Source organism: Rhinatrema bivittatum, chromosome 3, assembly GCF_901001135.1.
Source record: "Rhinatrema bivittatum chromosome 3, aRhiBiv1.1, whole genome shotgun sequence".
In the NCBI taxonomy this organism is placed as follows: Eukaryota; Metazoa; Chordata; class Amphibia; order Gymnophiona; family Rhinatrematidae; genus Rhinatrema; species Rhinatrema bivittatum.
Window position 1 is genome coordinate 215620134 of NC_042617.1, and position 25391 is coordinate 215645524.

General features: G+C 43.1%; 1 protein-coding gene and 1 long non-coding RNA gene across 3 annotated transcripts in view; one reads left to right on the forward strand and one right to left on the reverse strand.

Annotated features, from left to right (window-relative positions):
- The window catches only part of NUP133 (nucleoporin 133), a 271938-nt gene that overhangs the window by 121522 nt on the left and 125025 nt on the right, over positions 1–25391 (forward strand). The window contains exons 14-17 of the mRNA XM_029594184.1: positions 10088–10182; positions 10275–10499; positions 16479–16601; positions 25253–25352. Coding sequence (XP_029450044.1) covers positions 10088–10182; positions 10275–10499; positions 16479–16601; positions 25253–25352 — 543 coding nt within the window. The remainder of the gene's footprint in view (positions 1–10087; positions 10183–10274; positions 10500–16478; positions 16602–25252; positions 25353–25391) is intronic.
- Positions 1–25391, reverse strand: part of LOC115087249 — a 221397-nt gene that overhangs the window by 69000 nt on the left and 127006 nt on the right. The gene's annotated exons all lie outside the window — the stretch shown is intronic.

Consider the following 25391-nt stretch of genomic DNA (forward strand, 5'->3'; position numbering starts at 1 on the left):
TGATGAATTCTATTAGCTACATGCTGGTTTGTGCACGCATTTTGGATGCCCTAATCTCCTTATTGCATCAGGTGTTAGCCTAGCGAGTCCAAAATGTGCATCCAAGAGCTAGTTAACCTGTGCGCTAGGCTCAGCGCATGATATGGTATCGGCCTGTGCAGTTCTGGTCACTGCATCTCAAAAAAGGTATCGCAGAATTAGAAAAGATACAGAGAAGGGTGACAAAAATGATAAAGGGAATGAAAGAATTCCCCTAAGAGAAAAAGCTAAAGAGGTTAGGGCTCTTCAGTTTGGAGAATATAAGACTTGCCATACTAAGTCAGACCAAAGATCCATCAAGCCCAGTATTCTGTTTCCAGTAGTGGCTAAGCCAGTTCACATGTACCTGGCAGAATCCCAAGGGATAGATAGATTCCAAGCTGCTTATTACAAAAATAAGCAGTGGATTTCTGCAACTCTACCTTAATAATGGTTAATGGACCTTTCCTTCAGGAGCTTGCCCAAACCTTTTTTTAAACACAGCTACACTAATAGCTTTCACCGCATCCTCTGGCAATGAATTATGCGTTGAATAAAAATAAATATTTTCTCTTATTCATTTTAAATGTATTGCCTAGTAACTTAATTGTGTGTCCCTTGGTGTTTGTACTTTTTGAAAAAGTAAGCAACTGATTAATGTTGACTCATTCTATTCCACTGGGAATGAAGAGCCATGGGGGTGGCTTGCTGGAATGGAGGCTACTATCTGGTAATTACTACCCTTACTGAAAAAGCCTTCACACGGTTAATGCAACTCCAACATTGCTCTCTGCTTCAATGGCAAGAGGAAATGTAGAAAAGAGGATTTGCTTTCAGATAACAACCAACAAGGACTGAACTACACAGTCTGCCATTGAAGCAGAGAGCAATGATGGAGTTGCATCAACAGTATGTAGGCTTATTGGTTAAGGGTACTAACCACCGCACCATCAAGTTACTTTATGCATTCTTTCATTAATTTCCATCTTTTAGCCTTTAGGGATCCACAGTATTTATCCCATGCCCTTTTCACTTCTTTCACTGTTTTGGTTTTCACCACCTCCTCCAGAAGGGCATTCCAGGCATCCATCACCCTCTCTGTGAAGAAATATTTTCTGATGTTGGTTCTAAAACGTCTTCCTTGGAGTTTCATTTTGTGACCCCTAGTTCTACTTATTTCTTTCCATTGGAAAAAGTTTGACGTTTGCACATCATTAAAACCTTTTAGGTATCTGAGGATCTGTATCATATCAACCCTGCACCTCCTCTCTTCCACGGTATATATATTCATATTCATATATCCTTCAGTCTCTCCTCATAGGTTTTCTGATACTGAACCCAAATCATTTTGGTAGCCCTTCTCTGGACCGCCTCCAGCCTGTCTACTTGTGATCTGGATTGGCCATGGTTGGAAACAGGATACTGGGCTTGACGGTCCTTTGGTCTAACCCAGTATGGCAAATCTCATGTTCTCACTAGCTTTAATTATTGATACAAAACAGCAGATCCAGTTTAGTGTGATGCCGCAGGGCCATAAAGGAGCCTGTGTATGTGTACTCCCCAACTCTTGAAGTCCCTGCCCTCGTGCAAGATTAAAAAAATAAAATAACTTTCCTAGCGTGTAGCAGATGGACTCAGTACAAATGGGTATAGTGTGCTCGTGCTTGCAGTTGGAGACGGATCTGACGTCAGCACGTAGTACATATACCCCTGCAGGAAGTGCAGAAGCTCAGTAATTTCCGTCTCCAAAGCAGTTTGGAGCTACCTCACGCTCGCTGAGCGTTTTTTCCAAATTCTAACGACTAAATTCATAGAAGAATCCTACCTGAAGATGAGCCCCGCACTCCTGCGGTGATACCCTCGGATCCCTCCCCCAGTTGAGTTTCCCGAGGTGATTTCCGTGGTCCCTCGGAGGTAAGACCCTCGGTCCGGTGGCCGAATCGCGGCAGGGACCTAGACCCCGAGTGAGAAGGGCTCGGGCGCGGCATAGAGGCAGCCTCTGTCCCGATCCGTTCGCGGTGAGGACTTGGCCCCCGAGCGAGACGAGTTCGGGCGCGGCTTAGAGGCAGCGGGTGCACTTCCTCGAGCACGGCGGTAACGGTAATCACCCTCTCCCCCCGCAGCCGGAAACCGCCCGGGTCGCAGCCGGGAAGCGCCGAAGATCAGGTAAGGCGTACATCTTTACTTTACTGGTCTCTGAAGAGCGAGGATTAGCGTGGTCTGCCTACGTGGAAGCCCGCCAAGGAGGTCGCCATTTTGCCTGCTTGGTGCGCCGCCTCGATCTAGCGTTCAGACCAGACTAAGCGCACAGGCAATGGGCGCGTATGTTAGGCGCCCAAAAGTAATTGGGCGCATATTACATTGATAGGCGCACGTTGATGGGCGCACACCTTCGTGCATATTATTTTATTTATTTATTTATTTATTATTTTTGTTATACCGAGTTTCATGACAGATATCACATCAACCCGGTTTACAATTAACAATGTGTGTAAAGCATAGCGTAACGTAATAAACAATATTCCCAATAAACTGTGAAACTTTAAATACAGTGTATCAATACCGTGTGTGAGAAAGTTACAATAAAACAGGGGAAATTAACTTGGAGTTGGAAGAGGGGGAAAAATTGAACAATGCAATATATACATTTCTTCCAATTAATGAAATAATATAGTAGAGTAAATAAATAAGCCTATGTGGATACATGTGATGGTACATAAATAAGAGACGGTAAAATAAGTGATCAAGGGAATAAATAAGACACAGTAGTGCATGGAAAGATATGATAATAAAATGAAACGGTAGTGAGTAACCAAGATAATAAATAAATAAGACACAGTAGTGCAAGGTAATGATATGATAATATATGATAATACATGATAATACATGATGATATATGATAATGATATGATAATACATATTATCAGGCGCATACTCTCGGCTGGGAGCGCACCGGTGCATAGAGATAACAGACGCGATGGAGCGTATGAGAGCCCATGCGTCCACAGAACCGGCACCTCCAGAATCAGACATAAGAGCTCTAGGCCTCTGCTCAGCATGCCACCTCAGAGCCACACAGAGCGAGGAAGCAGACTTCCTCGCTCTGTGTGGAAAAAATGAAATTTCAGACCTATTAGTAAAAATTTGTAACCTATCATTAAAATCATCCATTGTACCTGAAGACTGGAGGATAGCAAATGTAACCCCAATATTTAAAAAGGGCTCCAGGGGCGATCCGGAAACTACAGACCGGTTAGCCTGACTTCAGTGCCAGGAAAAATAGTGGAAAGTGTTCTAAACATCAAAATCACAGAACATATAGAAAGACATGGTTTAATGGAACAAAGTCAGCATGGCTTTACCCAGGGCAAGTCTTGCCTCAAAAATCTGCTTCACTTTTTTGAAGGAGTTAATAAACATGTGGATAAAGGTGAACCGGTAGATATAGTATACTTGGATTTTCAGAAGGCATTTGACAAAGTTCCTCATGAGAGGCTTCTAGGAAAAGTAAAAAGTCATGGGATAGGTGGCGATGTCCTTTTGTGGATTGCAAACTGGCTAAAAGACAGAAAACAGAGAGTAGGATTAAATGGGCAATTTTCTCAGTGGAAGGGAGTGGACAGTGGAGTGCCTCAGGGATCTGTATTGGGACCCTTACTGTTCAATATATTTATAAATGATCTGGAAAGAAATATGACGAGTGAGATAATCAAATTTGCAGATGACACAAAATTGTTCAGAGTAGTTAAATCACAAGCAGATTGTGATAAATTGCAGGAAGACCTTGTGAGACTGGAAAATTGGGCATCCAAATGGCAGATGAAATTTAATGTGGATAAGTGCAAGGTGATGCATATAGGGAAAAATAACCCTTGCTATAATTACACAATATTGGGTTCCATATTAGGTGCTACAACCCAAGAAAGAGATCTAGGTGTCATAGTGGATAACATATTGAAATTGTCGGTGCAGTGTGCTGCGGCAGTCAAAAAAGCAAACAGAATGTTGGGAATTATTAGAAAAGGAATGGTGAATAAAACGGAAAATGTCATAATGCCTCTGTATCGCTCCATGGTGAGACCGCACCTTGAATACTGTGTACAATTCTGGTCGCCGCATCTCAAAAAAGATATAATTGCGATGGAGAAGGTACAGAGAAGGGCTACCAAAATGATAAGGGGAATGGAACAACTCCCCTATGAGGAAAGACTAAAGAGGTTAGGACTTTTCAGCTTGGAGAAGAGACGACTGAGGGGGGATATGATGGAGGTGTTTAAAATCATGAGAGGTCTAGAACGGGTAGATGTGAATCGGTTATTTACTCTTTCGGATAGTAGAAAGACTAGGGGGCACTCCATGAAGTTAGCATGGGGCACATTTAAAACTAATCTGAGAGAGTTCTTTTTTACTCAACGCACAATTAAACTCTGGAATTTGTTGCCAGAGAATGTGGTTAGTGCAGTTAGTATAACTGTGTTTAAAAAAGGATTGGATAAGTTCTTGGAGGAGAAGTCCATTACCTGCTATTAAGTTCACTTAGAGAATAGCCACTGCCATTAGTAATGGTTACATGGAATTAGCTTAGTTCTTGGGTACTTGCCAGGTTCTTATGGCCTGGATTGGCCACTGTTGGAAACAGGATGCTGGGCTTGATGGACCCTTGGTCTGACCCAGTATGGCATTTTCTTATGTTCTTATGTTCTTCCTATGTGCCCAATGTGAGGAGTCCCTGGGAGTTCCAGGCCAGTCCCAGACCAGATTAATTGCCAGTTCCTCAGGGAACACCCCGGACCTAGCAGGCCGAGGTGAGCAGCCGGAGAACCCTAGAGACCTGGTGCCCCTAAGGATAGAACCTGCTTCGCTCTCCTGGGTGGAATTATTCAAGGGGATTCACGCCTTTGTCAAGATGCAGTCTGATCCCCGAACGGACCCATATGTACTGGATGACCCTGCCCCTGGACCCTCAAGACCTAGGCACGGCCACCCGGAAGCCCCACTTATGGGGATTCAGATTGCTCTGAGGAAGAAGGGGAGCTCCCCGAGGAGGGAGAACTTCCCTCGGGGATAGAGCCGTATCGAACTATGAGACGCTTCTTAAGGAGGATCTCTCAGACCTGGTCTCTCAATGAAAGGTTGAAGGTCTCTCAATGAAAGGTCTCTCAATGAAAGGTTCCCCGAGAGGGAACCCCTAGAGGCCTTTCGTCAAACGGCTCACCATTTTCCCCTCCTACAAGTAGCACAGCAGCTAATCGATCTGGAGTGGAATGCGCCGGAGGCCTCATTCAAAGGGGATCGGGCCTTGTCTAGCATGTACCCCCTGGACCCGGCAACCAAGGAGCTGCTGGCGTGCCCCAAGGTAGACGCCATAGTTTGCGCAATTGTGAAGTGCACCACCATTCCAGTGGAGGGAGGGGCGGCCCTCAAGGATGCGCATGACCAGCACCTGGACGCCATTCTGAAACAAGCCTTTGAGGTCGCAGCCATGTCCCTACGAATCGCGACCTGCTGCACTGTGGTGACGCGTTCCTGTTTATCACAAGCCAGGAACAACACCCCGGGAGAAGAAATGGAATCAGCTCTCTCGTTCCTCACTGACGCTGCCTCCGACCTAGTCCGTACGGCAGCCAAGGGAGTGTCATCCTCAGTGGCAGCCAGGAGACAGCTCTGGCTACGAAATTGGTCGGCCGACGACTCCTCCAAGACGCACCTTACAAGAATGCCCTTTAAGGGATCCCTCCTGTTCGGCAGCGACCTCGAGAAACTGGCTAACAAATGGGGCGCCTCTCCATTACCCCGTCTACCGGAAGACAAGTCAAGGAGGAACCAGCGCCCTTTTCCTAGGCCATCCAGAGGTAGAAGCTCTCAACGCTTCAACCCTTACAGGACTAGCTACCAAGCACCTCGTTCTCAGACCAGGAACCAGTCCTTTCGGACCAGGCACAACAAGAGGGGAACCGGCTCTGGTTCGGGTCCCGGCCGCACCCCACAATGAGAATCAGCCGACCCATCTGGGGGAAGAAGCCATAGGGGGCAGGCTAACCCTATTCTACCGCAGATGGGTCAAGATTACTTCGGACCAGTGGGTCCTCGCCATCATCCGAGAAGGGTATTACCTGGACTTCCTTCTTCTCCCTCCGGACAGGTTTGTGGAATCTCCTTGTCCACCCCTCAAGAGGGCGGCACTACCTTGTGGAGGCTCCTGTCCCTAAAAGCCATAATCCCAGTGCCTGCATGGGAGATAAATTCTGGGCATTACTCCATTTATTTCATCGTACCCAAGAAGGGGGGCACCTTCAGACCCCGTCCTGGACCTCAAGTCAGTCAATCGGCACTTAAGGGTCCCAGGATTTCGCATGGAAACTCTGCGGTCAGTCCGAAGTGCAATACAGCCAGGGGAGTATGTCACATCCCTGGATCTGTCAGAGGCTTACTTGCATATCCCAATCCATCGGGATCACCAGCGTTACTTACGCTTCAAAGTCCTGAAACAGCACTTTCAGTTCCGGGCTTTACCCTTCGGGTTAGCCACCGCGCCGCGGACCTTTACCAAGGTAATAGTAGTGGTGGCGGCGTCACTCAGGAAGGAAGGAATTCTCGTCCATCCCTACCTAGACGATTGGCTGATCAGGGCAAAGTCACCGGAGGAGAGCCACCGGGCAACCAACAGTTATATCTTTTTTGGAAAGCCTAGGATGGGTAGTCAACACAAACAAGAGTTCCCTACAGCCTTCGCAGTCGCTGGAATTACCTAGGAGTCCGATTCGACACCCAGGAAGACAAGGTCAGCCTGACCTCCAAGAGGAAATCAAAACTCCGGAATCGTTTGCAGAATCTGCTGAGTACCACCCGGCCCACAGCTTGGGATTACCTACAGGTCCTCGGCCTAATGGCCTCCACTCTGGAAGTGGTACCATGGGCACGGGCTCATATGAGACCGTTACAACGCACCCTCCTATCTCTGTGGAGCCCACGATTACAGAACTACACCGTGCATCTACCTCTGCCGGCCAGAGTATGGAATCAGTTATGGTGGTGGCTGCAGCCCGGCCACACGAGCCGGGGGTCAAAGATGTCCTCCCCAACCTGGACCCTGCTCACTACAGATGCCAGCCTGAGCGGCTGGGGAGCACACTGCGAAGAGCTAACCGTTCAAGGGCAGTGGAACAGAGAAGAGTCAGGGTGGAACATCAACCGACTAGAGGCACGGGCAGTCAGGTTAGCATGCCTGCGATTTGCCCACAGACTTCGAAACAGAGCAGTCAGAGTGATATCGGACAACGCCACCACTGTGGCATACATCAACCGACAGGGCGGAACAAGAAGCAGACAGGTATCCCTAGAAGTAGCCCCCCTGATGGCTTGGGCGGAAGCAAATCTCCAGGACATCTCCGCTGTCCACATCGCCGGGAAGGACAACACCACGGCAGACTTCCTCAGCAGAGAAAGCCTAAACCCGGGGGAATGGCAGCTGTCATCCACGGCCTTCCAGATGATTTTGGATCAGTGGGGAACTCCGGGCATGGACCTACTAGCAGACAGGTCCAACGCTCAAGTACCCAGATACTTCAGTCGCAGGCGAGATCCTCTATCCCACGGGATCGACGCCCTGGTGCAGCCATGGCCTCAGGGGATCCTGCTATATGCCTTTCCCCCCCATGGCCCCTGCTTGGTGCCATTATACACAAGATTCAGCAGCACAGAGGCCTAGTTCTTCTGGTGGCCCCGGACTGGCCAAGAAGACCCTGGTACGCAGACATGAGAAGATTACTGGCAGGGGATCCTCTACCCCTGCCCCCTCACAGGGACCTGCTGCGACAAGGTCCCATCCTCCACGAGGATCCAGCTCAATTCTCTCTTACGGTCTGGCCATTGAGAGGGCTCGACTGAAGAAAAGGGGATACTCGGGGTCAGTAATAGGTACACTCCTCCGAGCACGCAAGTTGTCCACATCACTAACTTATATAAGGATCTGGAGAGTATTTGAAGCCTAGTGCGAAACTTGCAGCACCAATCCACATGTCGCTAAAATCCCCATCATTTTGGATTTCCTGCAAGATGGGCTTCAGAAGGGTCTGTCCCTCAATTCAATCAAGGTTCAGGTGGCAGCGCTATCCTGCTACGGCCCCAGGTGTGACGGCAACAGCATTGCCACACACCCAGACGTTTCACATTTCCTGAAAGGAGTTAAACACATTCGCCCGCCATTGAAATGGCCAGTGCCCCTGTGGAACCTCAACCTAGTTTTGGAATTCCTAGCGGGACCCACCTTCAGACCCCTCCGAGGCCTGTCTCTCTGTTTGTTAACCTTGAAGATGGTGTTCTTGCTGGCCGTATGCTCAGCATGCCGCATCTCAGAGCTACAAGCGCTGTCCTGCCGCGATCCGTTTCTCAGAATCACCCCAGGGACTATCCATCTTCGCACGGGTCCTTCCTTCTTACCCAAGGTAGTCTCACACTTCCACCTCAACCAAATCATATCCTTGCCAACCATGGAAGGTTTGAAGAAGTCGGAAGAAGGTCGAATACTGCGTCATCTCGACATCGGCAGGCTGCTGTCCAGATACCTGGAAATGTCGGAAGCAGTACGAAAGACGGACCACCTGTTCGTCCTTCACAGTGGGAAGAGGCAAGGTGAAGCGGCCTCACGGGCGACTATTGCTCGCTGGATCAAAGAAGTTATCAAGGCGGCCTACGTAGAAGCGGGAAAACCACCACCTGTACGGGTCAAGGCTCACTCTACCAGAGCACAAGCAGCCTCCTGGGCAGAAACTAGGATGCTGTCGCCTGTAGAGATATGCAGAGCAGCAACGTGGTCCTCCATCCATACCTTCTCCAGATTCTACCGTCTGGACGTCCAGGCCAGGGAGGACACAACATTTGCAAGGGCAATCCTAAACGGACCTCGGGCAGCCTCCCACCCAGTCCGGGAGTAGCTTTTGTACATCCCATTTGTACTGAGTCCATCTGCTACACGCTAGGAAATGGAGAGATTACTTACCTGATAATCTTGTTTTCCTTAGTGTAGGCAGATGGACTCAGCATCCCGCCTGGCTGCCGATATACATGGGGATTCACCGATTCAAGGTAAACCATGTTTTCTTACATAAGGCATCCACCCTGCCGGGTGCCGACGCCTTCCGGTTGAGAACACTGGCGGTCTCCAGCTACTGTCAATCTGTCAGGTTAATCATGTTTAGTTAATCGGTCAGTCACACATATATCCATAACGCTTTGCAGGGAAGATTACTGAGCTTCTGCACTTCCTGCAGGGGTATATGTACTACGTGCTGACGTAAGATCCGTCTCCAACTGCTAGCACGAGCACACTATACCCATTTGTACTGAGTCTATCTGCCTACACTAAGGAAAACGAGATTATCAGGTAAGTAATCTCTCCAATTTGTGCTGCTAGATGCTGGGTAGTTAAGCTTTATTGTTGCTTGAATGCCAGCTAATTGGGCTTTTACTCTATATATGATTGAATGTCTATTCCGTTATTACAATGCTAATTCACAACAGATTCTGTTCGATGTGAGGTAATTTGTGAGACTCTTCAAATATGTCTGCTCCTAGAGCTTCAGCTGAATGCAGGGAAGAAGCTGAAAGAATTTAAAAACCAACTGTGCAGTAACCTTTGGAGCTCATAAAGTTTGAGTATTGCTACTTGGTATATGTACTTTTGAAATGTTACTCGGTACTTAGAGCAGGGGTGGCCAACTCCTGTCCTCAAGAGCCACAACCAGATCTGGTTTTCAGGATATCCACAATAAATATGCATGAAATAGATTTGCATGCATTGCCTCCATAGTATTCAAATCTATCTTATGCATATTTATTATGGATACCTTGAAAACTAGTTATATTTGTGGTTCTTGAGGACTGGAATTGGCCACCCCTGATTTAGAACATGCAGCTTTCTATGTTTTGTTTTACAACATACGTGCTTTGTGTGTATGACTTGTGATTTTGCAATTTGCAATGAATATGATTGTATACAGACCACTATATAACTAATACTATGAAATTTTTGCAGAGGTTGTATTGACATAGAAACTTTTTCTATTTATAGAAACTGCAGGTTTCAGCAATACTTCCCTAATTCTCTTGCATCAACTGGAAGATAAAATGAAAGCTCATTCCTTCTTCATGAACTTTCTTCATCAGGTGGGAGAGCTGGTAATTTTGTGGCACAGGCAGAATTTACAGAGGGGTTTGTGTTTTCAGGCTCTCATATTTTTGTGTGTGTATTTGAGCAGGTGGGCTTATTCCAGTGCCTGAACACTTACAAAGTTAGAGGGATGCCAATGGCAACTCGGCTGTTTCTCCGTGAACATGCAGAAAAGCTCTCTGCTGCCATCATTCTCAAGAACCACCACTCCAAGCTGCCAATGCTGGTGAATGCTGCCATATTGATCGCCTTAAACAAGAGAATGTGCCTGATGCCACTGAACCTCACACCTGCTGACGTATTTTTTAGAGAGGTATGGTAGCATAGCTTGTCCAGCCCACTGCATTGGAAAATTCTAATTGGGAACTTATAGCAGAATTTGTGTGTGGTTGGTATTTAAAGCAAAATTAAAATTAGCAGTTTACTGTAAACTCAAAATTAATGTCGCTAGCACATATAAAATTAACTTAAACTTGTATTTTGCTCTGAGAGAACATGTGCAAACCAGTTCTATTAAATGACGTCAACCACTCATGTGGCTGATTTGTCTTGCTATCTACAGTGAACACCTGTTACTGAACTTTGCATGCATTCAAGTTTATACTGTTGCCCAGTCAATGTAATAAGCAACTAGAAAAGTTATCATAAGTTTATCTGAGATGATTAGTCCCAAATCTTTCTCATGTTTGACATTTTCTGGTTCTTGTCCTCCCTAATTTTGTTTAATGGATTTTTCCTTCTCAACTGCATGATGTCATACTTTTTTTTTCACTGAAGTTCACTTTCCAAACCACTGCTCATTCTTCAAATTTTTTTCATGTTCCCTTTGATTTTTTCTACTTCCTCCTGGCAGACAATTATTTTTTATTTTATTTATTTATTTACATCTTTTTACTATACCGACTTTCAAGTCGAAGATTCTAATCACCCTGGTTTATATCGAACCAAATAGGAAAAGTTACAAATAACAAGTATCTTCAAAATCAATTAGGTATAAAACATAGATGAGAGAATAAGTATAACAAGGGGTATGACATAACATATAACAAGGGCTGATCAAAAAACAATGTAGTAGAAAAAACCTTGTGTGAGGAAACAACTAGATAAGTCTATCTCTGCACATAGTACGGATCTTGAATAGAGACAGGATAGAAAGGGGGGGTGGGGGGGATAGGGGGAGGGAGAGGCCAAAGGGTCATGAAGGGAAAGAAAATTCGACGTAGTAACAACAAGAATTGTGCGTTTTCCTTTCAGGTTCCTCAACTTGTACATTGAAAAGACCTGATCCTAGTACTGAATCCTAGGGAATCCCACTGATCACTATGCTTTCCCTAGGGAGGATCTCATTGACCGCTACACTCTGCATCCTGATGCACAACCAGTTCCTTACCTAATTTACATATTTCTGGTATATTCCCATGTCATCTAGTGGAATGATGTCTGAAGTTTTACTGATGTCCAGATAGATAACATCTACCACACCATCCTAATAACCTCTTTCTCACCTTATTAAAGAACTAATTCATGTTTCCTTAGCAAGATTTTCTCTTTATGAAAAACAGAAAGTTTCAGATTATATTCCGTACTTGAGGTGTTCCCAGCCTTTTTGAGTATAGTGAGCATATTTGGGTGCTTGCAGACCCCTTTTCAACCACCAAACGTTTTAGGGACCCCCAGTTCAACCTGTACCCACCAAGCCATCTCTCCCCCTCCATTCTCTCACTGTGTTCCTTCCAGTCTCTCTCTGCCCAGAAAGAAGAGGAAGGTCGCTCTTTGGGAAGAAGAATGGATCTTTGGCATCAGTTAGCAGCTGGGAATCAGCAGCAGGGTAGTGGGGAGAAGAGAGAGAGAATGTAGCAGAATTGGAGGAAAAAGAGGGAGAGGAGAGAGAAGATTGCCCAGGGTGTAGTTGAGGGAAAGAAGTGCACTTACGCGTGACAAAATGCATTTGCCATGAGGTCTGTCAACATCCCCTCCCACGCTCAGTAATTAGATTTTGCGGGGAGGGGGGAGAGCGAGAATGACAGCGAGACGACATAATGAATGCATTTCTCCCCTGGCAGATGCATAAAGGTGGTTTCGCATATGTGCTTATTTTTCCAACGACTCGTAACTTTGTTAATAGGAAAGTTAAGCAGCATTGAAAATATAGGTGCAGGGTGCTGCTATCAGAGGAGAGAAGTGAATTGGTTGTCCTGCAGCGCTGATGCCAGTGAGAGAGAGTTCCCCCCCCCCCCCTCCCCCATCCATCAGCCTGCTGATATCATCTTGAAGGGCCCGGGAAATCTCAAAAGCAGCATGCCTTCTGTGAGGACTTGATCACTACTGGCAGAGGAGAGCTGGAGGCCCTGCAACACTGACGCCAGTAAGAGAGAGTTTCCCCCTCCCCCGTCACGCTGACATCATGTTGAAGGGCCCGGAAGACCTCAAAGGTGGCTTGCCAGTGACACGCCAAACCCGTGCGCCTAAGGGGCATGCCCCTAAAAGTAATTTTTCCGCTATTGTTTTTATCCCTTTTATGAGAAGAAGCAGAAGGGGAAGACTCCAAACTTTGTGCCATCTATTGTGGGTCCTGTGGATCATCATGTGATCCTGTCCATCTCATCCAGCACCTATGGGCACTTGTAGGGAGGACCCTTTCTTCATCTGTGAATTGCCACCTGATTTAGTTGAGGAAGGGAAGCCCTCTTGAAAGGTCTGCTCCTAAGAAGCATATTACTGAGGGTCCTGGTGGATCTTTTGAGGATACATCTGCATGTTCCCAAGTACCATTCAGTTTATCCCAGGAACTGATACCTGAGGTGAGAGGAACAAATATTGCTGGGGAACATCTACCCGTGGCATCTCTGGATCCTAAAAATGTTTCACTGTTGGACATCTGGAAGATGGCTGGATAACATTGCAGTGAGAGCCGCTTTATTGGTGTCTTCCTATCTTGAAAGACATAAGGATCAGGTTTTCTATACATTTTTTTTTTCCTTTTAAGCAGTTCTTGTTCTGTGGCCAGAAAATTCAAATTTTTCCTGATATTTCCGCTACTACCCAAGCTAGAAGGAAACAGTTTCTGTCTTTTAGGCAGAGGGTTTTGGTGTTGGAGACAACCTTTATTCTCAAATATCCTTGCAAATGCTTGGTAGTATATCAACATAATACATTTGTCTTTTCTGACCCAGACCACTTCATTAGGTTCCTAAGTGATAAAGCGACAGTTTCAGTTTAATTTTAGTTTGAATGAATGTGAGTTTGTTCTCCTCCCTCCTATATTTCCTTTTTTTTGTACTGATGAGTAGAATCTTTCCTATTTAGTTTCCATGGCATCCTCAGTAATGTGGACTAGGTTATGATTTGTATTAATTTATTGCTTTGTTAAAAGTATTAATCCCTTTTTGTGGATTGCTAAACACTATATATTTTTTTCTTAATAATCTTTGTTTGAAATGAATAACGAGTAAATTGAAAATATAGGTGCACATGTAAAGAATATCTTTGTAAATGTTGTGCATTCCATGGAATGCACCTCTCTGATCTTTTTGCCTTTTCTCCCATGAAAATGTCATGAGAGCAAGGCCATGCCCCACCCTCTTTCATGTCACTCTATCCAATTTTACTGAAAGGGAATCAGAAAAACAGTCTAGTTTGAGTTATTTCTTGCAATGTTTAAAGAGGCAATCACGGCAGCACATCATGATACATGTCTTATAAACACAATTTTGAGAATCTATTCCTATCTGGCAAGCACCCAAATATGCTCTCTAAAGCAGTACTCACCTCGCCCCCCCCCAAATCTAATATTCATACATCCTTTTCATATTCATTCACATGCATACTCCACTGGGATCTACATTGGCAGCTAGTAAATTCCTTAGCTCTGAGCCAGACTGACCTGAAATGTTTCATTATACATTTCTTGTTGATACTTCATTGCTAATTAGCCTGCTGTATAGCCTCTGCTCCAGCTTTCAGTAGCAGATTTGTATTCATTTTAAATTTTGCCAGCCTTCCCTAACAGCTGTTTGCCCCTGCTTTCATTCCGTCCTCAAACTGGGCAAATGGAAACTTGAGGTTTTGTTTTCCTTGTATTATATGCCTGGCTTTCCTCAGAGCTGTAAATGATCCTGTGCTTGTGAGTGCCATTCCCTTTGTCATGAATGGTTAATGTTGAAATTTCCTGCATGTGTCAGCTAACTTCAGCTTCTGGGAAGAATGGCGATTTTAGCACTGCAAGAACCTGTTTTCTGTGAAATGAAATTACAGTAAAGCCCAATGCTGTGTCTTACCCACTTCAAGCTGCTGCTGCATCTGTTCTTAGGTTCATCTCATTTCCATGCACTTCTATCTCCTAAACCTTTTCTCTTTCTAATCTTTTATTGTAACTTCTTGAATAACATTTCAGATAAAAGCTAATACATGTAAACAAAATGATCTTTTAACGTTAAAAAAAAATTTGTTTGTGATCTCATGCCAATAATTATTAATTCCTAATGTCCCTTTTTCCTCATATCACATCACAGATTTTCACCTGCGCTGAAATGAGAATATTGTGTTTCCATCACTGTCTGAAGCTAGTTACTAATAAATGGACAGGTTAAAAAATGCTATTTTTTAAAGGCAATAATATTCCATATTAGATTTAAACTTTATCTAAAAATATATATCCAGTCAGAAACGTGGTTCATCTTTGACGAGAAGTTGGCTCCCAGTTTCTCGGATTAGGACAATACAATCTTGGGGAAGTGGGTAGAATTTTGCCAGCTGTTCAAGATGAGAGAGCTGAAGAAGGGGGTATAAAAACATAGCCAGCCTGAGTGAATTGTAAACAGAATCATGACTGTGCCCATTTGCAGTGCATAGTTGCTCTATGATATTTTATGAATTTAATCAGTGCTTCCTGAAGGTTTAATTGCTTGGGTGTAACTTTCTATTTGCTTATTGTTGAGTCTACAAATAATATATATAAAATAGCAGATAAGTATCTAAGCATTTTATTTCTGTTGTGGGTCCCGGAGTCAGGGAAACCCACCTGGGGAGTGGCATGGATTGCAAGGCAAGGCTTTTGAGACAAGACAAGGGCCGGTCTTCTGCCTAGCTAGCCTAGGGTTGCCAACTGGCTCCAGATTTTCAGGGCAGGTTGATCTAGACCTGGTTTTACAATTCCGTTTACAGGTATTTATTTATTTAAAATCTTTTCTATACCGTCTATTCAATTTTGGTAGGTCTAGGTGGTTTTACTTAGAGTCTTGATTTTCTTAGGGAATGCAATAGGTAAATCAGGATAAGTCCCAGCATACAATGGGGTAAAACCAGGACTGAATCAACCTGTCCTGAAAATCTGGAGCCAGTTGGCAGCCCTAAGCTAGCACCCTCCCCCCAGGTTGAGCCCTTGTGTTCTGGGGGCCAGTCTGTGGCGGCAGTACATCATAGTGGTGAGTCCACACAGACAGGAACACGGCTAGGCACGGCAAAGCTGGACAGACTAAGCTTGGACAAGGCAGGCAGGACAAAGGATGGAGACAAGGCTTGGTCAAGGCAGGCTGGCAGGTTAAGCAGAACAAAGCAGGGCTGGATACCAGTAGGACCTGGAACTATTTATTTAAGTATGATTTTTATATTCTGCTTTTTGGCACTTCAAAGCAGATTACATTCAGGTACTATAGGTATTTCCCTATCCCCACAGGACTTACACTTACCCAGACTAGAAAAGGGTGAGACAAGGCAAGGACAAGATTCTGGAACAGTCAGTACTGGACAAAGATACTGGAACAGACAGGACAAGACCAACAAGCAGATTAGGGTAGGAGTTACACAAGGCAGACAAGGAAAACACTGAACAAAGAACACAGGAGATCAGACAGCAAGACGTAGAACAAGCAGAATAGGTCCAAAGACTTCAAGGCAGGATATAAGAGAGAATAGGCTAAACGGCCTCAAGACAGGAAAAAAGGCAGGATAGCCTGAAGGCCTCAAGGCAAGGCAGAAGATGGCACGTATGCCACAATGCAAGGAAGAAGGCCCGTAGGTTGCAAGACAAGGCAAAAGTGAGGTCACGAACTTCTGCCAGGGCAGAGTTACATAGCGCTGAGACTTAGGTGTGGCAAGGGCAGAGAGGAGGAGCTTGGTAAGACTAGAGATGAGGCATACTGAGGGCTTCTGCTGGTGGGGAGGTGTCATGAAGGTAGGATAAGGCTGTGTAGCAGGTGAAATCCTAACAGTTTCTTTAGGGGAGTCTGGTGACAATATTAAGTACAAAATACAATTTTGTCTAATCTTAGTGTATTTTATGGGTTTTTTTCAGGTATCCCAAATAGATGCCATATTTGAATGTTTGATAGACAAAGAAGAGTCTGATCTTGAAAGCACACCAATAGACTCTATGGAGTGGGCCCAAATCGTTGTTAATGTGAACAATATTCTAAAGGTATTTCCTTTGTATTTAAAAAAAAAAAAAAAAAAAAAAAAAAAAAAAAAAGTAGCCCACAGTCCAAGCCTGCGTATGAAGGTGTTTATACTAAGACAAAGACAAAGAAGATTGGTTAAACAGAGAGAAGATTTCAAGAAAGTATTGTGAACCCAAGTTTTCCTCTAGAATACAGCAAATTAACACAGAATGTTGACCCATGACATCACAGCTATAGTGATCATCTCTTTCACCAGCTGGCACTGTGATCCGCATCAACCCACACATAGGATAACACTGAGAAAAATAATTAAATATGGAGAGGGAAGTTTTCAAAGCTATTTACTCTGTTAAATTGGCCTGTCTTCTGTTCAGCTAAAAGCATGAATGGTCTTCCAAATTGTACATTTTTCACTGAGTTAAAAAGGCATAGCCTGGAGGAAAAAGCAATGTACACAAGATTTTCAAAAGTGTGTGAGCTTTTTCTGTCCCATGGCTACCCACACAAATAGGTACAAAGTATGCTGGTGCTTTTAGTGCTCATAATTTGTAAGCTAATTTTCAAAGAAAATTAGCTACAGTCAGCACAGTAAAAGTACTTGCATACTTTGCAAATGCGCAGGCTATTTGAAAATTGTCCCCTAAATGTATTTCTTGCTTTGAAACATATTTGATAAAACTTAGCATAGATTCATTTATTTATTTAAGAAATTTATAGTCTTCCTTTCTGCCATTCTAGGCTGGTTGACAATAGAAACATTCATAGAGAATTAGACACAACCAAAAAACAAACTCTGCTCTTCTAATTACATTAAGCAACATTAACAAATACAGCATTGAATACCATACCTTAATTATACCGTACCTCTCTAATACCATACCTTAAACCAGTTTGTTTCAGGTAGCAAAATGAGGCCATTAGAAGACCGGTAGTGGAGTTTCTGTATGTTTTCCTTCTTGAATCAATGAATCGGGGAGCAACTAGTTTCCAAATGATTACAAAATTATTGACTAGTTGACGAAATGTATTGGTCAAAAATTTATCAGAGATAATGTGATGAAATATAATTGCTAAAATAATACACTTTATTGATGATCAAGAACATTTTTTACTTTACCTTTTCATAAAAAGTTATTAAATTTTGGTGAAGGGAAGACCTCAGTATTGGCACAAAATCTGATTCAGAAATTTACCAGCCAATTGTTGCAATCACCGGTCTTATCCCTTTCTTTAACTAAAATGTTCTGTCGAAAAGTAATTGCTAAGAATAATTGTAGGAGAGCAATTCAGTTATTTCTTTGACGTGAGTTTTTTCAAAAACCAGCTCTCTCGAAACATTTTAATCAAAAACCAATGACTTTGCATACATTTGACATGAGGAGGGAGAATATTTGGTTACACGAGTGATTATGTCTTGCTCTGTTTTCTTCTGCTGAGGAGTTAATAGAGCTTCCCTGTCATAATATAACGTTGGTTGTGGTCCAACCAAAACTTCGGTTGTTATAGGCAAGTATTCAGGAACAGAAAAAAAGAATATCAAGTTGTGAGATAAGTGTTTCTTGCTCTTTCTTATGTCTGGTCACATCACCGTTACAACATATGAGGTTTTTCCCGATTGAAGTTATAAGATAAAATGGGCCAATAAGCCGTAATACTGGTAGTTACCAGATTACAAAGATTCTGGAGTTGAATGTGATACTGTGAGAGTGAACTTATTTCAAATAGAAAGTTACAATTGAACTGTTCCTCCATCATTATTACTTGTATTAACTTAGTTATCCATCTGAATGGCAAGGTTTAGTTATAGCTTAGCAAGATGTCCAATCTCTAAATCTGCAAATAAACTGAAAAAAACATTTTTTGAAAGGGGTTGTGGTTTCATATTTTGTACATTATAAATTGGCAGCCCGCCAATAATCAGTATTTTGTAATCATTAACCTGCCAACCACCTTCCTATGAAAAGCTGACATCAAGGAAATCCTTCTTTAATCCAAAAAATACCTTAATTTTGATTGTTTATATTTTAAAAAAAACCCCAAAAAACAGCATATCTTGTTTGCTGCTACGCTGTATTCTTCCATTTGTTAACTATTCCAATGTACCTGAGCTCTTTATACGAATCTTATATTAAGCATAATCCAAACATGATGTTCCTTCATTCCCAGAAATTATAGTCCAGACGTTATAATCCTTAATTGCAAAACACTTATCTTTTCATTCTCCCAATGAGGCCACGTTTCAGACTTCGTCTTTCCTCAGGGGTGATTCTTCTTTCAAAGCAAACCGGAACGTGCATGGAGCATTTTGAGAGAATTTAGTCAACGGGTAACTGAACCATTGTAATCAACTCTACTGACTGTGGGGAAGGGTGTTGCCTTTTTATATTTAACTTCTTGACTCAATACCTGCAAATCAAATGCAAGTTCACTAGTTCAGCGTGACCAATCAGATTCAATGCCAAGAAGTGCAGCGTCATGCATATGGGGTGTGGAAATCCAATAGAACTGTATTCAATGGGGGGTTGAAGGGCTGATGTGCACGGAGCAGGAGAGAAACCTTGGGGTGATAGTGTCTAACGATCTGAAGTTGGCGAAACAATGTGACAAGGCGATAGCTAAAGCCAGAAGAATACTGGGCTGCATAGAGAAAGGAATATCGAGTAAGAAAAAGGAAGTGATTATCCCCTTGTACAGGTCCTTGGTGAGGCCTCACCTTGAGTACTGTGCTCAGTTCTGGAGACCGTATCTCTGAAGGGACAGAGACAGGATGGAGGCGGTCCAGAGAAGGGTGACCAAAAAGGTGGATGGTCTTCATCAAATAACTTATGAGGAGAGATTGAAGAATCTAAATATGTATACCCTGGAGGAAAGGAGAAGCAGAGGTGATATGATACAGACTTTCAGATACTTGAAAGGTTTTAATGATGCAAAGACCACGACAAACCTTTTCCGTTGGGAAAAAAATCAGCAGAACCAGGGGTCACGATTTGAAGCTCCAGGGAGGAAGCCTCAGAACCAATGTCAGGAAGTATTTCTTCATGGAGAGGGTGGTGGATGCCTGGAACGCCCTTCCGGAGGAAGTGGTGAAGACCAGAACTGTGAAGGACTTCAAAGGGGTGTGGGATAAACAATGTGGATCCATAAAGTCTAGAGGATGTGAATGAAGAGAGGGTGGCTTGTGGGAATGACAGCTACTACCTGGAGATAATACCCCTATTCAATAAACATACACACGGTTAATGCGACTCCAACATTACTCTATGCTTCAACAGCAAGAGGAAATGTGGAAAAAAGGATTTGCATTCAAAAAAAGCGAGGAGTAGCTTGCTTACTGTGGCAGTTACTACCCCAACCAATTAAGCTAGATATTTCACTTAGATGCAGTACCAACATTGCTCTCTACATTAATGGCGGGAGTGGAAGGGAAATAGAACCAAAAGGTTACTAAGGGCCAAGAGTAACAGATAAGTATGAAAAAAAATCAAGAGCGAAAGCTTGCTGGGCAGACTGGATGGGCCGTTTGGTCATCTTCTGCCGTCATTTCTATGTTTCTATAACCTAAGGTTCTGACAGCAATACGTCAAATGATGATCTGAAAGGGAACTTCTACTCTGTTTTCATCCAAATGGGCATTCGTATTCAATACTGGCAAGGGCCGACTTGAAAGAGAACATGTTGTTGTTCAAAAATGAGCAGTTACTATGGGGACTTACTAGCCATAAAGAAGGCTACTGTTCGGGCTAGTCCATGGTATATGTCTACTTATAAGGGGACTCATGAAGTTTTTTAATGCAAATAAAACAATAATACCCAACATTTCAAACCAATCTCAAAATCCCCCAAAGGACTGATTGTAAAAAATATCTTTGCTTGAATATAATATTAACACGTTGTTTCATAATTGACATACTATTACAAAATGTTCATCAAATCCAGCTCTTCATTCATTCCACTCAGAGCTTGTGTTTTCAAAGTGAAAATCCAGAATGCCTCATGAAACTTCAACCATGCCATAACATTGCCTCTCTTCCTTTCCTGCGCAATTGATTCTATAATTGTCCAACTAAGGTCTGAAAAAACATGATTGAGTTCTCCACAATGCTGTACCATCGGTGCTGTGATTTTCATGGTTATTAAACAGGAACGATGCTCTACCAGACGTATTCCAATGCTCTGGGAGATACGACCCACATATAGTTTAGGGCACAGGCACATGATTCCATATATTACCCCAGAAGTGGAACAATTGGAGTAACCTTTTCTTTTAACCACAAACCATTGGAGGACTTATAAGTGTTTCAACCAGTCTCTCAGTTTAGCGAATGTTAATTCTTTTGTCTGCACTCAGAATTCTCTGTTGGTTGGAAGAATGAATGGTTGATTGATGATAATCATTTTGAAGTATAATCAGTTTGTCCACAGTTTGGCTTTTCCAGAGAATACTGATGGGCTGATGTCGGGGCAGGGCTCTATATCCGTGATGTCAACTTTTACTCCATCTCCATTTGCTGGTAGAGGTGCATAACCCACTTGTGGGGATTGGCCTGCTTTCATTAGAGGAAAGGAAATTATCAGATAAGTAATAATTTTTCCATATGTTCTTAACATAAATTTCTTTCTAAAACTGCTTGTATGCAATATTGTAATGTTTGCATGTGTTGGGTCTTAGAAATTAGTTTGACACACCATAGCTGGCCTAGTAGATCACATTAGGCTCTGTCCTTGTTCTCTTAAGAATGTAAGAACATGCCATACTGGGTCAGACCAAGGGTCCATCAAGCCCAGCATCCTGTCTCCAACAGTGGCCAATCCAGGCCATAAGAACCTGGCAAGTTCCCAAAAAATAAATCTATTCCATGTTACTGTTGCTAGTAATAGCAGTGGCTATTTTCTAAGTCAACTTAATTAATAGCAGGTAATTGATTTCTCCAAGACAGTATTTTTATTTATTTATTTATTTATTTATTTATTTATTTATTTATTTAGGGTTTTTATATACCGGCATTCGAGAACGCAGTCCCATCATGCTGGTTCACATAGAACAGGGGTGCATCGTAAACATAAACTAAAAACAGTGGTGCGGAAAATGCAGTTACATATAACAGGGAGATTGGAACTTGGCAGAGAAAGAAGAGAAAGGACAGGTTATTAATTCAAACATGTAAACAATAATGGAGATGGTTAATCATGGTGTAGTTGGAGATAAGGATTGGCGAGGATGAGATATATCAGTTTGAGTCCGGGAATGCTTGTATGAATATCCATGTCTTTAGTCTTTTTTTGAAGGTTGAGATGCATGTTTCCAGTCTGATGTTAGAGGGGATAGAGTTCCATAACGGTGGAATGGCTGTAGAGAATGCCCGATCTCTTAGCGTGATGTGTCTGGTGGATTTGGGCGGTGGTACCTGTAGTGATCCTTTGTATGCATCTCTTGTCGGTCTTGACGAGTTATGTAGTTGGAGAGGGATCTGTAGGTCAATGGGAGCCAGTAGATGGATATTTTTGTATGTGGTAAGAATGGCCTTGTATATTATTCTAAAGTGTATGGGTAACCAATGGAGGTTCTTTAAGATGGGGGTTATGTGATCCCTTCTCCTGGAGTTTGACAGTATTCGTGCAGCTGCATTTTGTACCATCTGCAGCGGTTTGGTGTAAGAGGCGGGAAGACCAAGTAGGATGCTGTTACAATAGTCCAGTTTTGAAAAAATGATTGCTTGCAGTATGGTTCTGAAATCTTGGGCATGGAAAAGAGGTCTAATTCTTTTCAGCACCTGTAGTTGGTAGAAACAGTCTTTGGTTGTTTTGTTGATAGTAGCTTTGAAATTCAGACGATTGTCAATTAGGACTCCTAGGTCTCTCACTTGTGTAATTGTTGGTGTGTCTTGCTGTGTTGGGATGATGGTGCTGTTCTCAGAGGTGATGAGTAGGAGTTCTGTTTTGCCTGAATTTAGTACCAGGTTCAGGCTGGTGAGGAGGAGTTGAATTTTTTGAAGGCATGTGTTCCAGTAAGACAGCGTTTTTGCGAGGGAATCCTTAATGGGGATCAGGACCTGTATATCATCAGCGTACAGGAAATGTTTGAGGTTGAGGTCGGTGAGAAGTTGGCATAACGGTGTGAGGTAAATGTTAAATAAAGTAGGAGACAGGGAAGAGCCCTGTGGGACTCCTACTGATGAAGGGTGTTGTGAGGATTCTTTGTTCTGTAGCTTGACCTTGTATCCTCTATTGCTGAGAAATGATATGAACCAGGAGAGTGCTGTGCCTGATATACCTAAGGAGGCTAGCTGGTTAATGAGTAGGGAATGGTTAACGGTGTCAAAGGCTGACGAGAGGTCCAGTAGGATCAATAAGAATGATTGACCTTTATCAAGGCCCAAGATGAGGTGATCTGTTAAGGAGATGAGGAGTGACTCCGTGCTAAGTGTTTTGCGGAATCCGTATTGTGATGGGAATAGGAGGTTGTTTTCTTCAATGTAATTTGAGAGTCGGGTATTCACCAATTTCTCCATGATCTTGGCTATGAAGGGGAGGTTGGCGATCGGTCGGTAGTTGTTTGGGTCATTAGGATCTAGGTTAGGTTTCTTGAGTAGTGGTTTGAGCGAGGCCATTTTGAGGTCATCTGGGTAAGATCCTTGTTGTATTGAGCAGTTTATGATGTCTGACAGGGATTTGGAGATGGCGTCAGGAATTGATAGAAGCAATTTCGAGGGGATGTGATCCGATGGGTGAGAGGAAGGTTTCATTTTCCGTAGAATATCTTGGATCTCGATGGAGGAAGTGAGTTCCAGTTCAGCTAAGCGGGTATTGTTGACGGCGGTCTGAGGTGAGGTTGATGTATAAACGGTGTTAGAGGGAAGCTGGGTTAGAAGTTTGCTGATTTTGTTGTTGAAAAATATTGCTAGTTCTTCCGCTTTAGATTTAGCTTGGGTGAGAGCTATTTCTGGAGGGCTTGTTTGTGTGAGGTTAGAAACGTAGCTAAAGAGGGCTTTAGCATCGAAGACTAGGTGATGGATCTTGGATGTATCCAAGATCCAATATGTATCCAAATGTATCCAAGTATCCAATCCTTCTCTAAACCCAGCTACACTAATTGCACTAACCACATCCCCTGGCAACAAATTCTAGAGTTTAATTGTGCGTTGAGTGAAAAAGAACTTTCTTCGATTAGTTTTAAATGTGCCACATGCTAACTTTATGGAGTGACCCCTAGTCCTTCTATTATCCGAAAGAGTAAATAACAGATTCACATTTACCCATTCTAGACCTTTCATGATTTTAAACCCCTCTATCATATCCCCCCTCAGCTGTCTCTTCTCCAAGCTGAACAGTCCTAACCTATTTAGTCTTTCCTCATAGGGGAGCTGTTCCATCCCCTTTATCATTTTGGTCGCCCTTCTCTGTACCTTCTCCTTCGCAACTATATCTTTTTTGAGATGCGGCGACCAGAATTGTACACAGTATTCAAGGTGTGGTCTCACCATGGAGCGATACAGATGCATTATGATATTTTCCATTTTATTTACCATTCCCAACATTCTGTTTGCTTTTTTGACTGCCGCAGCACACTGAACTGACGATTACAATGTGTTATCCACTATGATGCCTAGATCTTTTTCTTGGGTGGTAGCTTCTTATATGGAACCTAACATTCAGGCCCGTTCAGTTAGGGGTTGTAACCAAGCCAGGATTCAGTCCCAAGAAGGAAAGTGTTTGACACACACAGCTTCATGCACATAGATATAGTTACTTATAAACATTCCCTGCACCCTCCAACTCAAGTGTCATTCTCAGGAACTTCCACTATAGTCATGTGTATCTTGACCCATTTGAAATTCACCACTATAAGGTCATGTTTAAACACCTCTTGTGCAGCTTAGGACACTTTGGTTAAATAACCACTGTTGGAAACAGGATGCTGGGCTTGATCTGGGTCTTGGTCTGACCCAGTATGGCATGCCTTATGTTCTTATGTACATATATTTGTGTGCAGTATATCTGCCTCTTAAATTGTTTTAAATCTATAATAAAATAAAATAAATTAGAAACATTTTCTGTTATATGGACACATTTTTCATAGGTGAGATGTCAGATTACTTATTCTGTTTATTGTTATGGTTTAATTGATACTACGATATCCATATTTAAAAGCCATTTAGACAGATAACATAATAGTTATCCGTCTAAATGGCTTACCTGGCTATATTCAACCCTTATCCGGTTGAATTTAGCCAGATAATATGGGGCGGGCAGGAAGAGTTCTGGCGAGGAGTGTACTTAGCCGCATAAGTTAACTGGCTAACTGGTTACCTTATGTGGCTAACTCTGGTCGGGCCATAGGGCTTTCCTAAAGTTAGCCGGTTATACATAACCGGCTAACTTTAAGATAGCTGGGTATATTCAGCAGTGCAACTGCACCATTGACTATACCCTGCTAGTTAGCCGGTTTTGTATAATTGACGAACTAGCACAGCAGCTGAATATATACCTCTACATATTCTTCATCCACACAGCTGTCTGCAATTGTGGTGCTCTTTCTGAGCTAAAGTGTTATCCTCATGTTGATTCTAAGGGGAAATTACTCAGTACCCCAGGGCTTCTGTGGGATACATATATAGTTTATCAGAGAAGGAAATATTTAAATTGCTTATTTAAACTTTCTCTTCTTTTCCAGGATATGCTGCAAGTTGCTATCCAGTACTGCCAAACTAAAAATGCTTTATACAGTGCAGATGAATGCGCCAAAAGGGAACCAGAATATGTTCCTTGGACAGGTGAGAAGGCTGAGGTAGTAGGAAGCAAATTTATGGCTC